Source organism: Euleptes europaea, chromosome 18 (assembly GCF_029931775.1).
Source record: "Euleptes europaea isolate rEulEur1 chromosome 18, rEulEur1.hap1, whole genome shotgun sequence".
Lineage (NCBI taxonomy): Eukaryota > Metazoa > Chordata > Lepidosauria > Squamata > Sphaerodactylidae > Euleptes > Euleptes europaea.
The window spans coordinates 40,647,753-40,664,134 of record NC_079329.1 but is presented as its reverse complement, the minus strand read 5'-3'; the positions used below and the strand labels follow the sequence as shown (position 1 = coordinate 40,664,134).

Genomic DNA, 16,382 nt, shown 5'->3' with positions numbered 1-16,382 from the left:
ACACCCTTACCATTGGGGGAAATGACAGGTAGCCAGTAGTAGAACAGACAGCTTACTTATAACTGGTCTCTGAAAGGTCATCTGTGAAGTCACCCTGTCAACGCCACCATACACAGAGGCATGCACAGAGCTGGCTCCGGCTCCTTCGTGCAGAGAATCTCCACTGCGTACGTCCTACCTGGGACAGACCTCATAGAAATATTGAGAGAACTCGACCGCATCCAGAGTGGCCGAGGTCACAATCAGCGCCGGTCTTGTGGCCTAGAAGCAAAGCTGCAATGGTGGGTTTTAGGGGCAGGTCTGGGGAGTAACCGCTCGGTTCCTTGGAGGCATGGCACTGGTCCCCACTGGATCCCTTCTTTCATTTTCTCCAGGGAGGGGAGGAGGAGGAAGAGGAGTAGATAGAAGGAGAAGAGCACACATCTTCCCTCCTTCTATGGCATCGCCTTTTTTCATGTCTGTTGTGCTTAACATCTTTGACCACTTTCTTAGTAATGTAGGCACAGAGCTCTGGGTGGAGGAAAGCCGTGTCAATTATAATGGGTGGAGAGGGGAGGAGAGAGCTGCGTGTTAGCCCCCATGTCCTCCTTTGGGATTTGGAGCGCTCTTCCCACAGTCAAGGCCAGAAGTGGGGAGGGGATGCCCTCTTGGCAGTGTTACTTGCTGGGGCCTTCTGGCCTTGAGAAGCAGAGGGAGAAAGCACGGGTGGCTCTGAGGAGGTTAGAGAGCTTCTGCCAACAGGCCCATCCATCCCTGAAGCCTTGGGGCATGAGAGGGCCTGCTGCTGGCACTCCGTCCCGGCCGGGGCCTCGGAGGGAGGCAGCTGAAGGAGAGGTGGTTAGAGTCGTTGTGAAGTGCAAAGGACGAGGCTGTGGCGCTGTCCTGTTTCAGCGGCTCCACTGGAGAAGCTGCAAGGGAACACTCCGCCCGAGACAGTTTTTGCTCCGACCACCACGGCGAGAGACCAAGAGCTGACCATTTCTTTTGATTTGTAATCCCTTAATGAGGCGAGAGAGCTGGAAGCACAACCCACGGATCAGGCAGGGCATGGACTAGGAAGGTGGAATGCCTCCTTGGGATAAGTGGAAGCCTTTGCAAGAAACTGTGCCCACAGAGCAAGGAGGAAGCACAACCCACACAAGGATACCTTCCCCCACTGAGTGGAGAGCAGCAGGTCTAGCAAGTGGATATTCCAGTATTGTAAATAAAATAAAATTGTTCAGTCACAGGTAGGATCTAAACCATTCCCTCCGCAAGCATAAGAAAAATAATTTGGCAAAGGGTGAGGGGTTGGGAAGGAGCCGTCTTACAGTTCTACCCATCACCTCACCTGGGGGCTCCGTCAAGTGAATCTGCATGACCGTGATCAGGCTGGCATCCAGGTAATCTGTCTCCGGCTCCTTCGTGTAGAGAATCTCCACTGGGTACGTCCTCCCTGGGATAGTGAAGATGGGAGCCTCGTAGAAATATTGAGAGAACTTGACCGCATCCAGAGTGGCCGAGGTCACAATCAGCTTCATGTCCGGTCTCTTCTGAACAGTCTGCAGCAGAGAAACGGGGACGGGCCATGTCAAGGAACACAAACGTAGGAAGAAATGCAAGCGAGAAGGGTCAGAAGCGACAGCAGCCAGCCAGATGAGCCCACAGACCAAAGCAAAGATGGGGGGGTTTAAAACCATGGTCATGGTTTTAAACGCCATTTAAGAAGAGGTAGTGTGCTGCGTAGTTCGACCAGGTGGTCTCTACCCCAACCTTCTACCGACAGACTGAACCCAAGTGATCTTCTAAACGAAGTTTTTATATTCAAGTTATCAGGGAAGCAAGATAAAAAAAATAACTTTTATTCATTAACGGGGCAGGGTAAATGAGGAGGTTCTGTAAGGAGGCTTAAAACTGTTTACAGATAACACACAGCTTTTGCTGGGCTCACCAAGTGATAATGTTTTAGCATCAACTCCTGGGTGCTCAGAACAGTTAACAGCCGAGGTTTTATCTGGAGGTAAATACCGGCCTTCCCTCAGCCTCAGGATTCTCACAGAGAGTGTAAATCATTAGCCAGTTTCTCTCCAGAAACTAGTCCCTGAGACAACCAGTGTCTTCCTAACACATTCACTCTGCTAGCCCAGCTTTATCATAAAAGACAGACTCTGAGACTTCCAAAGTCTCCTGAGAAAGGATTATCAGCCTACATTCGTTGGTTTAGCCTGGCTTAAACACAAGGTTCTCTGAGCCTTATATAGTCTCCTGAGGCAGGGTTCTCTCCCCCTCAACTCTTTGAAGACTCAGACCCTGGTCTCCACATATTCACTGGTTTTAGCCTGGTTACACTGAAGGCTGAGACAGGATCTCTCTGTTCTCTCGTTCTCTCTCTCTCCTCAGACCCTATCTGAGCTGAGATGACACAGTAGCAGCTTTTTCTCTCTCACTTCCTGTTCCCACCTGGCTTCCTCAGCTACGCATCGGCCTGGACTGTTGTCAACTGCGCTGCACACACATACCCCCAACAGACATCCAGGCTGATTGGTGACTTACAGAAAGGGGCAGGATCGCTACCCATCAGTCACACCAACTACTATTCGCTATGCATTTTCAGGGATGGCATGGAAGGTGCTGAGAGAGTTGTGACCTTTTTCAGGAGACCAAAGAGCACATCGGTATGTATGGTCCGCTCGTGGGCTTCGTCCAACATGATGATCGCATATTGTGTCAGGTCCGGGTCAATGAGGCACTCCCGGAGCAACATCCCATCTGTCATGTACTTAATCACTGTCTCGGGGCTTGTGCAGTCCTCAAATCGGATGGTGTAGCCAACCTGCCAACCGAGAGGGGGAATAAAAGCAGCACTGAGCAAAGAACTGTTTCCACACCTGCCACCCTCGCTTTGAACCAGCTGATGTAACAAGCATGCATATTCAAATTCACAGTAAAAACAGAAACTCTCTGGTCTGTACCTCAAACCTTCTACACAGCCCACTTCCCACCTAACAGCCCCCGCCCCCCAGCCTATCCACATTGCCACCATCTGTGGCAAGCGGTGGAGACAAACTGGACCGGGTGCCTTTCATGCAGCTGAGCGCACACAATGGAAGGGCTGCATGAATCAGAAACCAGCACCTCTCCACTGTTAATACAAGACTGCAGGTTTCTAGCTTCTAAAGCTGCGAAGGTAGTCCTGAAAGGGAGGACCTGCAAATGCACATCAGGTTGGTTCAGGCATCCCTGCCTGGCATAGCTCAAAGAAGTAGGATGTTACACTAAACCAATCATGTAACATGATGCGGAATGCTGTTTGGCTTGTAAATGTTTAATTCCTTGGACACAAGTAGTCCTCTGAACAGAGAGAAAAAATTAGGAGAACAAAATGGGGTAGAAAAGTCAGGGTGTCGTGTCCCCCCCCCCCCCCCACAGCAGTAAAAGCAGCACCGATAACAGACGACAGCAGCCCACTGAAGGACTCTGGCCATTCCTCGACATGCAGGCACTGATGGGAAAGACAGCTTGTTCCAAGTGTCAGTGGGTGGGGAAGAGATTAGCCGGGGGACGTGAGAGGACACGTGCGCATGGCTGCATGGGTGAGGACGCACGTTTTTGGAGAGTGCAGAGAACAATGTACTGTGAATTCTGTGAGGTAAGGCTCACCAGTCTCTCAGAGAGCCAGCATGGTGTAATGGTTAAGAGCTGTGGAGTCTAATCTGGAGAGCTGGGTTTCATTCCCCACTCCTGCACATGAAGCCAGCTGGGTGACCTTGGGCTAGTCACAGCTGTCTTTGAGCTCTCTCAGCCCCACCAACCTCACAGGGTGTCTGTTGTGGGGAGGGGAAGGGAAGGCAGTCTGTAAGCCAGTTTGATTCTTCCTTAAGTGGTAGAGAAAGTCGGCATATAAAAACCAACTCTTCTTCTTCAGTCAGCAATATGGCCTCCATCCTTCACACAGATCTCCACTCCTTTCATTTGGGGACAAGCAGCAAGTGCAGCTACTGCCCTGGCTCACGTTTCCCGCTATCCTCCCTCTACCGGAAAAGCTTCCTCCACCTGCTCCAGGGCCATCTTTCACTTACCTCCTGCCCCAAACAACAACCAAACTCCTCAGAAACCCTCTTGGCCACAGACATGGCGGCCACTCGACGTGGCTGGGTGCATCCAATCTTCCCACGGGAGGTGTAGCCAGCCTCAGCCAGGTACTGGGTGATCTGAGTAGTCTTCCCGGAGCCCGTCTCTCCAATGACTATCAGAATCTGGTTGTCATGGACCGCCTGGAAAGGGGAAAAGTACCGAAACAGGCTGATGCAAAAGAGGATACAGTTTACCAGTTATTCCACCCAAATACTTTCCAACTACAACTATGTCAAGCAGGAAAGTGATCTAGCAAATGAAACGGTAATGTGCTTGTTTTGTGCTACAAAACTGGGTTTTAGTAGTAGCTGCTTTTTACTCAGGTTGCCAGCACCCCTCTCCAGATCTCCCTCTCTTGCTGCAATGCCAACTGTTTTCATTGTACCGCCGATAAATATTTGGCTCACAGTTGTCCAAGAGGCTACTTCATTGAAGGCTTTTAGCAAAATACAATGTGTGTGTGCGTGCGCCAGTGTACACAAACATACACACAAGACACTACCATCTGGCAGGAAACAGGGGCGATCCAACTGTCCCACAAACCAGCTGAATATGTTGCCAAACATCTTGGTTGGAGTTTTATTTTTAGAATTTATGGACTGCTTTTCTCCCAGAACTAGTTCCTACAGTATGCAAGTATAGTCAGTTGCTCAGATGGCTTTAAAAAGGGAATTAGACAAATTCACCAAGGACAGACCCTCTAACAGAAAACAACATGTGTGTACAAAGGCAGTAAACCTCTGACATTAGATCCGAGGAATTGCAATGGGGAGGAATGTGAATGTCATCCACTAGGGACCAGAATGTTGGAGTAGATGGCGTTTCGGCAGTCTAAATAGATCCAGCGAAGCACCTGACAGCACCAAATGTTAAAGGACCAGCGAAATCTGGTCCCAAAAGGTAATATGGCATTTTAAAGAGATTATTATTTATTTAATTTGTATCCCACCTTTCTTCCCAATGGGGGCCCAAAGCAGCTTACAATGTTCTCCACTCCTCCATTTTAGCCTCACCATCATTAGACTTCTGCCACTGTGTAAGAGCAAATGCTGATACTTGTATTAGGTTCTCCTGACCATGGACTACAGAATGTCTGTTGAACCCAAGATTCTTAAGCATAACCGCCAGTGTATGACACCACAAGCGTCACAACCTCATTTAGCCTCATTTTAGATTATGTGTTTGCAGTTAAATGCAACTCTTTGGCAAATCACTGCTCTGATCTTCAGCATTTCCCCGGAAGAAATTTTTTTGTGTGCATTTGCATCTTGTGCCCACTGTGTTATGTCTCTGGTCTGTGAAATGGAGCAAGAGAGTGCTGTGTGAAGAGGCTGTCTCTACTGAAGATTTTCTGACATCGATTAGTTCAGTGCCCTTCGATGAGTCACTTATTGCTGTGCTTCAGGGTTCCTCAATTTTAAATTGGAGCATAGGCTAAGAAGAACAAATGATCAGTTACTTAATTTAGTGTCTGCATATGTGTATGTACTCAACATATAAGAGTATTTAACATGCCTTGTATGTGGTCTATGTTTTGCCATACACACTTGTAATTTGGAGATGCGCTGTGTGCGCCCTTTATTAGCACCTACTTTTTAGCTTGTAGCATGTTTGAAGAAGGCATTGTATTGGCCCCAGACCCTAACCAATGGCCTCTTGCTGAGCTACACATCTTGGCTGCTCAGTGTCATCCTTGGCCCCAACCAGGCGGTCGTGCGAACAAATACTCCCATACTGGAGAAGATGTGCTAAACACAGGTCTAGGCCTACAAGTCTGTGCACATATAAGGGTGTAACAGACCACATCTGGTCTACAATGAATTCTCAAAGCTCCTTCAGAATCCAAGCTTTAGTTCTTTATTGTTTTCTAAAGGTTTTATTGTCATTGAGAGAAAAATAACTGGAAACCCAATGAGCTCCACTCAAGCAACAGGAGTGTTCTGGCTGCAGCCCCCATCAATCAGGCAGTGGCTCAGCTGTCCCAAACCCAAATGCCCCTTTTGCTTTTCCTGCGTCTGTTTACCTAACCCCATCCAGAGCAGGTCTTCCAGTCTTTACACAAGCAAACTGATCGTGGGTTGGATCTTACAACCCTCTTTGCCAAGTCTTCCTCCAAAGGAGAAAAATATCCTCCATCAGAAGAAGATTTGAGACTAAAGGATCCAACTCATTAAAGCAAATCAGGTCTTCCTGTTCAAGATTTGGGGGACTGCAGGACATGGAAGTTCAGAGTAGGAATTAGAGATCTGTCCCTTCTGGATTCTGGTCTACTGGATGTGCCCACCAGGCTACCACAATCAGCAGCATGGGATGCTGAGCGAAACGGCTCCTTGGTCCAGGTGCAAGAGGCTGATCTTTTTTGTCCTCACCTGGATGAGCTGATCCTTTAGCCGGAAAATGGGGAGGCTTTCCCGCTGTTCAATGATTGACAGCTGAGTCTTTTTGCCATAAGAGGCTTTGTTGCCTCCAAAAGCATGTTTCTTCCATTCAGGGATGTCGTTCGGCATCATTCCAATACCTCGCATATTGGCAGCAATTTGCCTCCCATCCACTGGGAAAGACAGAGGGAGAGACAGAAAACCAGAATAACAAGCATCATCATAACCCAATCCATTTGGCAATATGAAGGAAGAATGGGAGGGCGAGCTAGAAAGAAATTTCACTGTAGGGAAGAACACAGTGCCATGGGCTCACATAGGTGCACATCAAGTGCCAGAAGGAAGTTTTCAAATTACTTTACTTTGCCAGATTAGACCCTCGGCCTCCCACAGAGGACAATGAATAGTGGAAGTCCATCAGCAGCAAGTGAAGCAACTAGTAACTGGAGGTATGCACACTCCAGGTAAGGAAGTCCCTTTGTAAAAGCTACTCAGATTATCCATGAAATTATCTACTCTCTTTTCAGCATATCTAAGCTAGTGGCTATCACCTCAACTGCCACCAGGCTGGACAATGGATCACATCAGGACAGGAGGTTCTGCCTTGCTCTGACTGAAACACAGGCACTGCTTGATCCAGCACTGGCAACTCAGTCACAGGCTTCTCAAAGTCTCACAGGCAGGGGAGGAAGGAACTCCAGATCAAAATCCCATCTCTGACGTGCTGCATTAAGGATGATTATATCTATTCAACTGGCTGCTATGTTTGATAGTAAAGCAGAATGTTAGATTGTGCTCAACAAAATTTCTGAGAAAAATGAATATTGGAAGAGATTTCTTGTACCATCTGGGAGGGGGTCCACCCAGTGTTTGTTGAGCCCCATAGGGATGGAATCCATCTCTGCTTCCCGCTGTGCCTGCTTCAGTTCTCGCCTCTCTTTGGCGAGAGCACTCTGCATCATGGCTGCTTGAGAAAGGGAGCCGTCAGGGTTCTGCAGAAGAAAAGGGATATGTGTTTTCTAGCTGCAGAATTGCATTTGTTCCTGACTCTGAAACTTTGCTGCTTGAACACCCTTTCCCCATCCCTAATGTTCTAAAACATAGCTGTTAAGATGTCACGCATCTCCAGGCATAAGGAGCGCAAAAAGCATTCAACTGCCAAAGTTGGATCTTGTCCATTTACAGGGAAGAAGAGAGCCGCCAGGGTTACGTGAGCACATAACATGCTCTAGTACGCAAGAGCAGAGTATAAATTACAAATTAACTGACCCTCAGAATACACATTCCAGCTTACTTCAGCATCACACTGGTAGCCAATACAGGTCCCTGGTAAGCTTCTCCAGAGAAAGAGGGACCAGCGCTTCCCTCATGGGGTGCCAGAAGCATTTGCCACTCTTCCCCATCCTCAGTGAACATGGACCCTGCTACTTAGATTTAAAGGAGTTGTCACACCACACATTTTCCATTCCTCCACAGCACAACCAGTTATTGAGGCTCCCATCTAACCAAGACTCCATCACCTTTACGATCTTGATGGGGCTCATGTCCATGCTCTGTTTCGTGTGCCCTCGCAAGAACGGCGGTTCCTCCTCCACGAGTTCAATTTCTAGGTCTTCATCTAGCAAAGGGAATCAAGTTCAGTTACGGATACTTCGTGATTGACAGCCACAGCACCTTTCACAAACCTCTTTCCATGCCAAGCACCCTGGGGGTTGGCCTCTAGCAGCCTCCAGGCAGATCCAGCCCAGCCCCCCTCACCCCATTCCCCAGCCTTACCCTCCTGTCCTCCTTCCCTCTAATAAACCCGTCTCCATCTCAGAACTGCTGGAAGAAAAGAGACGGAAGCTCCGTGTGTGAGAAAGTCCCCCTCCATTGGCACCTTGCAGCTGTTCTAGGCAGGGCAGAGAAGAGTGGGGCACTTTCACCACTGGAGCTGCTGGGCCGCTGCTCAGAAGGACCTCGCCTGAGTTCCCCAACGATGAGTGGGTTACTAGTAACAACCCCCTGCCCAAGCAACATTGTGGTGCAATAAGTCTAAAACACCACAAGACCCGAACATCCCTTACCTTCCTCGTCATCAACTTTTGGCAGGATCCCTGTTTCCTCATCAAAGTCAGGGAACTCCTCCTTAGAGAGCACATTGGCAGCAATCATCTGGAAAGGAAAAGTGGAAATCTCTGGCTGGTCCTTGTCCACAAGCGTGGGTTTACAATAGAACAGTCCACTGCCATGATTGTTTTAGGCATCACCTGTTCTCAGTATACTGTCTTGTAAATCACTTTCTATATTGTTAATACCTTTGCCTTAGATAGCTTATGGTTTGCACCACTGCCTTATTCTGCAATCCTGGCCCCACTGCATTGTTCATTGGCTGTCTTATGCTGTCTGATTGCATATTTTCAATATTTCATAATCTGCCCTGGATTCTGATGCCGAGACCTTCACCCCAGGAAGCCTTTGTTCCTCCACAGTGGGAATTTCCTTTTTGTACATGTGTACACCTGAGTGTGGGCCTAGAAACAACAGAGCGAACCTGAATTAAACTCATATCAAGTGGCACCGGGTCATGCCAAGGAGGAAAGAATGCAGGGCAGCTCCTCTATCAATCAGGCTCATATGTCTTATTGTCTTTTCTTAGGTTTATTTCCCCTGTAGGTAAGGGGTCATTTCTAGGGAAAGGTTTTTATGCTTTTATTTACTGTATTACATTTGTCGTTACTGCTCTGCCTTACCACACAAATTAATTTAGTCTCTTTTTTCTGTTTGTAAAATAAAAACCCCATTTAAAAGTCTTTTCCCCTTTGTTTTTCTGAGTGTTGATCTGAATCTGGACCTTGGTAAACATAGGCTAAGTAGATAGGTGCCCAAAACACATGTTTGTTCCGTGCAAGCAGGGGGACGCCTTTGCGCATTATAGCCCTGCCACATGTACACCCTCTTTGCACTCCCAGAGGCTTGGTACCTTCTCAGCCAGCACAATACAGAAGCAGAGAACTGGAAGGGGCCTCAAGGCCAGTGAAGTAACGGCCATGTACAGCAGCAAGCAGGACCATCCATCCACCCCTCTGCTCTGCAACTGGCTTGATGGCTTTACAAAGGGGATTGAACACTTTCCCGGAGAACAGGTCTATCGCTGGCAATTAGCTATGAGACCTTTAGCGACACCACCATGCCCACAGGCAGCGGGCTTCTCAAAAGCATCTGGCTGGCTGCCGTGGGAAATAAGAAGCCAGTCTGGTCAGAGAGGCTCTTGCATTTTTAGACCACCTAATGCAACTCAGATCAGAGTGGGCCACAGAGAGAACAGGATCAGGTTGAGAAAATATCACTAGCTGGTGACCACTTGTAATAGGGAAAGATCAAAAAGCCTCAACGTGGCCAATGTTGTTTGGGGGGAAATCCCTTCTTAATTCCAATACGGCCACTTAGCTTCTCTTTTAGAGGGAGGAAGAAGGGAAAGAGGAGTTGGTTTTTATATGCCAACTTTTTCTACCACTTAAAGAAGAATCAAACTGGTTTACTATCACCTTCCCTTCCCTTTGGCTGGGGAGGGCGGGGTAAAAGTGTAATAAAATAAAATAATCAGACACCCTGTGAGGTAGGTGAGGCTAAGAGAGCTGTGACTAGCAACACCCCTGTACCAAGGACAAACAGACAGGGGGCAGCTCCACCCCACTCCGCTAGTCAAACTTTCTACTGGTGGCTTCCAGCCAGAGAAGAGCTTATCTTGGATGAGCGTATTTGGTTGCAGAACTTCCAAACTTTACATACCATTCTACCAAACCTGATCTGTGTATTTAGCTAAGTTTGAAATATGTTAAGGAGATCTGACTTCTATTGCATGCATTTTTTCCGTACTGCTAGACTTAATTAGCACCTGTTAATATTTATCCAGTTCTTGCCTAATAAAAAGAATTACGCTTGAGTCCCTGTGAGAAAGGCAAATTATAAATAACCCACCCTGTGAAAAGGCAGACTATAAATAATGTAAATAAATAAAATGCTGTACTTTAAATAACATCATTAACTCAAAGGCATTCTCTGCCTGTTCTTCTGGCCAGGGGTCTGGCGTCGGACCCGTACTTCACTGTGCTGCAAGCGCCAAGCCCCTCCCAGAGACTCTCTGGTACAGACCCCATGAGTGGTTTGCAGCTGTGGTCAGCTAATGAAGCCAAATATCCCAGAGTTGAGTTCACTGCAAATCCCTAGTTTGGGTGCAAACTACATTATTCATCACAGGGGAAAAGCCCCTCATAGGGGAAAAGACCATTCAAGATCAGAGGTAGTAGGAAGTCTCTTCCCCCCACACCACAAAAAAAGTTCCACAGCCAAGCCCCCCCACCGATCCTGCTGCTCACTGACACATTTTGTGACTGGCCCTTAACTCTGCAGCAGGGGAAACAACCCCTGAACCAGGTCATTTTGCCTGTTTATGTAGAGGTCCCAATCAGAACCTGAACGTCACAACTGCCAGCCCTTTCCAAATCGTGAGGGCCCAACTGAGCACCAGTCCTCAGCACCTTGTTGTCCCTGGTTATGGCAGCTCCCAATGCCATGAGAACGCTTGTCACCATCAGGAGGTTCAGAGAGACAGAAGAGGGCAAATGAGCATCTGAAGCCAGATCACACAAGAACGGCCACTGGATCGGAAGTGTGGGCTGCCCAAGAGGCTCAAAGAGGCTCTCCTTGGCTAGTGGCTCCAGCCAGTAATACGAGGGAGTCTCAGCTGTGAGAGGCAGCCGCTGGTTGGCTCTGGCCTCCTGCCCGCTGCCAGCTCAGACTGAGCGAGCTGAGCGACTTGCGGGGTCTTCTGCAATGGCTAAGGGCACAGCCAATGCCTGGGAGGACGCCAGGCACAAAAGCACAGGAGGGTCTCTCACCTGCCGCCACTGCTCCCAGGTTGCAACAAAACATCACCAGTGAGTCACGGCAAAAAAGAAAATTGTAACCTGCTTGATTTCCCATTTCTCTGGGTCTGAAATGCGGGTGAGGCGCTTCCGTTCCAGGGCGTCGTCCTCCACCTCAGGGGCGCTGACCAAGGACAGATGAGTGGGCCGGTCCGGATTCCTCATGGCCGCCTCCTCGTTGGCCTCTCCCACCAGGTTCCGGCGTCTGTTGGGGTTCAAGTCTTCCCCTGTGTCTTGATCCACATCCTAAAGCAAACCAGGAGTCACAGATTTGGCATCTTCCACACATCAAATGTGGATTTTGCAAAAGAGAAAACTAGATTAGCCCAAGCTTCGCATTAGCCAGTTGCCTACTTGCCCAAGTAGGGAGTGTAGCAGGAGTACGAACCACTTCAGATCTCTCAGCCACTTGATAAAGCTAAAGGGAAGGGCCCCAAATGACTCTCGACGTATATTATTATACACGTATGAAGAAAATATGTGAGTCAGATACACTTGTACTGTTTGACAGTCTCCTTGAGCAAAAGCATTTTAGGATCAGCAAGAGGAGGGTCTTGGATGAGAAAGGAGGTTCTTCTTGGCAAATGAAAGACCCAGGACAAAATGCCCTAAGGGAGAGCAAGAGAAACACAACAGAAGAGACTGCTTGAATCTCCTGGATCCTACCTTCATGCTGAGGCTGGTTTTGGAGCCGGTGAATGAGAGCACTTTGACCTTTACCCTCTGGCCTTTGCTGACCACATCAGCCACGTTGGCAACACGCCCCTCACGGCGCAGCTCTGAGATGTGGACAAGCCCTTCCCAGCGCTTCCTAAAACAGCCATGAAGAGAGACAGTGAATGTCTGCCACACATCAGGTGGGTGTTTCAAACTGCAGAAACCCCCACCACCCAAAAGATGACCAAGATGATTGAGAGTAGTAATCCTTGCCACAGTTTAATACCTGTACCTGCAGACTAACAGCTCGAGCACACCCACACCTATGGCTTAAACAGACCTACACAACCTGTGATCACCAAGCTAACCACCAGATGGTTTGAGGGCTTGGCTTTGTTGCAAGAACAGGTCAGCTTAGCAGCTGCCTGGCTATACATGGCCAATGGGCCACGATGCCCAGGTGTCTCCTAAAATAATGAGCATGGAACTTAGTTCCTTTAAGAAATTACATGGGCTAAAATAATTTTTCCTCCTTCAGAATTTAAGGCAAAATCAACAGAAACGAAGCCTTCAAACTCCTTTCTTGAGCACTGTCCTTCTATTTGTTTGCCTGACAGTGATCCAGGCCACTGGGCGAACACCCCTCTGTCTAGTAGAAGGCAGGTTCTTTTGCAAAGAACAAAGCTTTGGCCTCCCACTTCCACATTGGGTTCTCTAAGCACACAGGGCCTGTCCACAGCCAACCAAGTGACTCCCAGTGGACAGAAAGGAGCCTGGGCCACTGGAGGGCAGGGGAACTCTTTTTCAGCAAAAAAGCTAGAATATGTGATGAAAGAAACTCCAGCCTGGCGCTGACCCAAAAGTCAGCCGACTCCCTCCACAAGGACAGGAATATGGCTGCTTTCTGGACCTGAAGCGGACCCCAGGCTAAAACATGGCGCTTTACACAAGGAAGGTTTAAACAGGAATTCTGGTAACTGCATTGAACCTGTCTGGCTTTGCTTGAAGCAGTCCAGTCTAACCCAACAGCCTGCTTTCAGCATTTTCAATGATAGACCATATAATAAAAGGTACTGCCTGTTTTTTTGGAACTGCAGAACAAGGCACCACCTGAAAACAAGTGGCAGTATGTGAACCTCTGCTGAGGTCCACCTGGCATTGGATACCTGAGCCCTTCCAGTTGGACAAAACATCCGAACTGCATGATGCTGGTGACTTTGCCATTATAGATGTCGCCGATGGAAGGCTCCTCTGGAGGAGGTCGGTCCACATGTTTATCCCTCCATCGCTCACCGCCCTTATCCACGGGCTTCTCCCGCTCCTTGCGGTCTCTGCTCAGACTTCTGCTTCGGGAGCGGTGCCTGGATTTCCCCTTATTCCTTTCTTGTGTCTGAGAGCGAGAGGACTTTCTGTGTGACTTTCGAGCTCTCTCTCTACTACGGCTGCGACTCCGCTGCCTTTTCTTTGTCCTAAAAACAAAAGGCGATTGTTGGCATATAGGAAGAGGTCGACCCTGCTCAGTGATTTAGGTTGAGAACAACTGGGAGAATTTAGCTTCAGAATTCTGACAGGCAACTCCTTCCCTCCACAGGGATAGGTAAGTGGCCACCTTTTCGGACCCGAGGTTAAAACACGGCAACAAGCAACACAATAAAGACTAAAAATCAAAATGTGTTCAAGTGTATCAAGAGACTAGTTTGTCCAGCAGTCTCTTGTCAATTCAGAAACACTGGTTCAGGCTTAGGCCTAGTAAAAATCATGGAAGCTTCTCTCTCTGAGAACTCAAGGTCAAGCTGACTATAGTTTCAAAGAATGAGATAAGGAAGGGGGGAGGTTGAGACAGTTTCAAGGCCAAAGAATCAAGGAGGCAGTTTGGCCTACGCATTCCATCTCAATAGTGTGAACACCCAAGGGTGGTAGGTGTCTGCTTGATTAGGCTCTATACAGCTGCAGACTATATGGTCTCATTACAGCAACTCACCTGATTGCTTGGGTCACCTGGTTAGCAACACAAATAACTGAGTAGATTACTATATATTTGATTGGTCAACTAGAATCACTCCAATATGGGTCACTGGGCATAAAAGAAAGACCTTTCATTCTAGTTTTGTCCTTTGTCTGGATTACATCTAACTTTGGGACTCTTGATTCTGGGTGGGCCATGTGGGCCGGAACCCATTTAGCACCTTGAAACTTTGTTGGATACAATCTTTGCAGGTAATATCTGTATCTTGAGAACCAATGCTTGCAAAGGAGCTTAGGTTAGGCATGTTAGTTTTATTATTTTATCTTCACTGTTCACTGCTCATATATTCCTGCACATTCTTTTAATAAATCTCAGACCTGCAGTTCCCAAACCTTTCATGGCTCCACACAGTTAATTATTCATTGCTTCTCACTTTTAAGCGGTACTACACCGCTGAGCAGAAATTGCCCAACCATCACTGGTTCCCTCCCAACCACCTCTTCAGTATGTTTTTTTTCCTCAGGTTGAAGCAGTAAATTGATGAAAATCTCTTAGTCCTTTGGGAAGTAGTGAGCACTGTCGTGCCTGGATTTCCCCCCCTATGGACCAATACTGCTGCTAGCAAGTGCTGTCTCCTTTTATGACCAGGAAGAAGCAGAGGAACAAACGTTCAGCCTGCCCAAGGATAAGACTGTAACATTACCGGGGGCAGAGAACGACTCTCACAGGGAAGGCGGGGATTCTTTGCTGTGATACCAGCCCTCTGGACAAACTCAGCCCTCTCCCAGCTTACTGGCTTGTTGTAAGTGGCCCGGGGGAAAGGGGCTGGGAACTTTACAAAGACAACAAAAAGTAATAAGAGAAAAGTAAGCTTAGGTGACATGTGAAGAACTTGTATGCCACTGAAGGCATTTGTGGCTTTTCCTTTCTTTCTGACTGCCTAGAAGAGGCTGGGCAGAGTTGCTTTTGTTATGGGATGTCCTGCCTGAGGCGGAACAAGAGTCCCAGGCCACAGTTCTTGACGTTTGCCCACTCTTTCTTTTTTGCAGCCTAAAAGAACCTACTGGTGCTCACTATGCCGATGCTGTGCCTGCCTGCCGGAGTTCGGCATTAAAGCTTCCAGCTCCTTTAGAGCATCTGCAGCCACCTTCACATCATCTTCATCCAGCATCGTCTGTGGGAGCAAGAGAAATAGTCCCTCAGTAAGCAGCAGGAAGATTATTTCAGCATCTATCTCTCTCAATTCCCTATGGCAACAGAGCTTCTCCTAGCTTAAAGAAGTCTTGTCTTGGGAGTGAATTCCACAACCGGCTCCCAATCCTCAACACCCTCCTGAGCCTCACATGCCCTGGTCCTCATCACTGTTCAAACCAGTGTTTGTTTTTGCAACTAATGCTCTTGGACAGCACTGCCACCTCGTTCCCAACTGGCTGGGCCTGCCTGGCTTCCTCCTGTCTTCACCAGTAGCCTGAGCCTTCTTGTTCCCACACTGCATAAGCCCTGTGCCAACTGCCCTCAGCCACGCCCTGCCTCGGTCCTACAGCTGGAAGACCCCTGATACTGCAGCCTCACTGAAGACAAGCAGAGCTGGGTCTGGTGAATACCTGGGTGGGGGATTTCTGGGGAGCTCCACCCAGCCCAGATAAACAGCTTTGAACCGCATGACAGAAGGGGGATCTAAGCGCAATAAAGAAACACACGCTCAGAACTGGGAGTAGACAGCAAGGAAGCACACACCTACCCTGACTGTGGGATTGTCTGGCCTACAGAGGGCTGGAAACAATTCCTTCAGCTTCTCCTTTTCTGTTTTTGGCTTAAGAGCATCTGAATGCATATGGAAAAAAAAGCACACAAGACAAAATACAGAGTTGCATGACATGGCTAAAAACCTCTGACACTATCTGACTCTTCCAATCATTTTATTCATTTATAACATTTTTAGTTCACTCTTCCAAAATGCTTGGCTCACAATTTAAAAACATCAATAAACCTAAGTCAGCATGGCCCCATCTGAGGATACTTAATTCAACAAGTTTGGTCCATGTAGAGAGAAAAGAGATTTTTCAACAAACTAAGGGAAACCATCAGGTTTGCAGAAAAATCTAAAAAGTTTAAAAATGTGAAGGGGGGATTTACAATCCCCCAAAACAGAGGAACGTGTTTTCTGCACAAGTGCAGACAATGTAAACTTACCAGCCATGGGAAGAGGTGGAGGAGCCAAGCGACCCTACACACCCTGATGGAGCCCCTGCCTCTCCTCTGGAGAACTGCAGGCCAGCAGAAGACATGACAACCACTCTCATTCCCACGGAGGTGGGCACGGTGGGTGGGGAGGAGCAGGAGCCACTGCTGCCCCCTTCA

The 16,382-nt window shown here is 48.2% G+C and overlaps 1 protein-coding gene across 1 annotated transcript in view; it reads right to left on the bottom strand.

Annotated features, from left to right (window-relative positions):
* DHX8 (DEAH-box helicase 8) overlaps nucleotides 1-16,382 on the bottom strand; it is a 34,665-nt gene that overhangs the window by 13,083 nt on the left and 5,200 nt on the right. The window contains exons 4-15 of the mRNA XM_056863159.1: nucleotides 15,763-15,845; nucleotides 15,086-15,195; nucleotides 13,222-13,524; nucleotides 12,065-12,209; nucleotides 11,441-11,644; nucleotides 8,558-8,645; nucleotides 8,012-8,109; nucleotides 7,336-7,483; nucleotides 6,483-6,664; nucleotides 4,059-4,253; nucleotides 2,627-2,812; nucleotides 1,331-1,541 (exon numbers count right to left, since the gene is read on the bottom strand). Of these exons, the coding sequence (XP_056719137.1) occupies nucleotides 1,331-1,541; nucleotides 2,627-2,812; nucleotides 4,059-4,253; nucleotides 6,483-6,664; nucleotides 7,336-7,483; nucleotides 8,012-8,109; nucleotides 8,558-8,645; nucleotides 11,441-11,644; nucleotides 12,065-12,209; nucleotides 13,222-13,524; nucleotides 15,086-15,195; nucleotides 15,763-15,845 (1,953 nt within the window). The remainder of the gene's footprint in view (nucleotides 1-1,330; nucleotides 1,542-2,626; nucleotides 2,813-4,058; nucleotides 4,254-6,482; nucleotides 6,665-7,335; nucleotides 7,484-8,011; nucleotides 8,110-8,557; nucleotides 8,646-11,440; nucleotides 11,645-12,064; nucleotides 12,210-13,221; nucleotides 13,525-15,085; nucleotides 15,196-15,762; nucleotides 15,846-16,382) is intronic.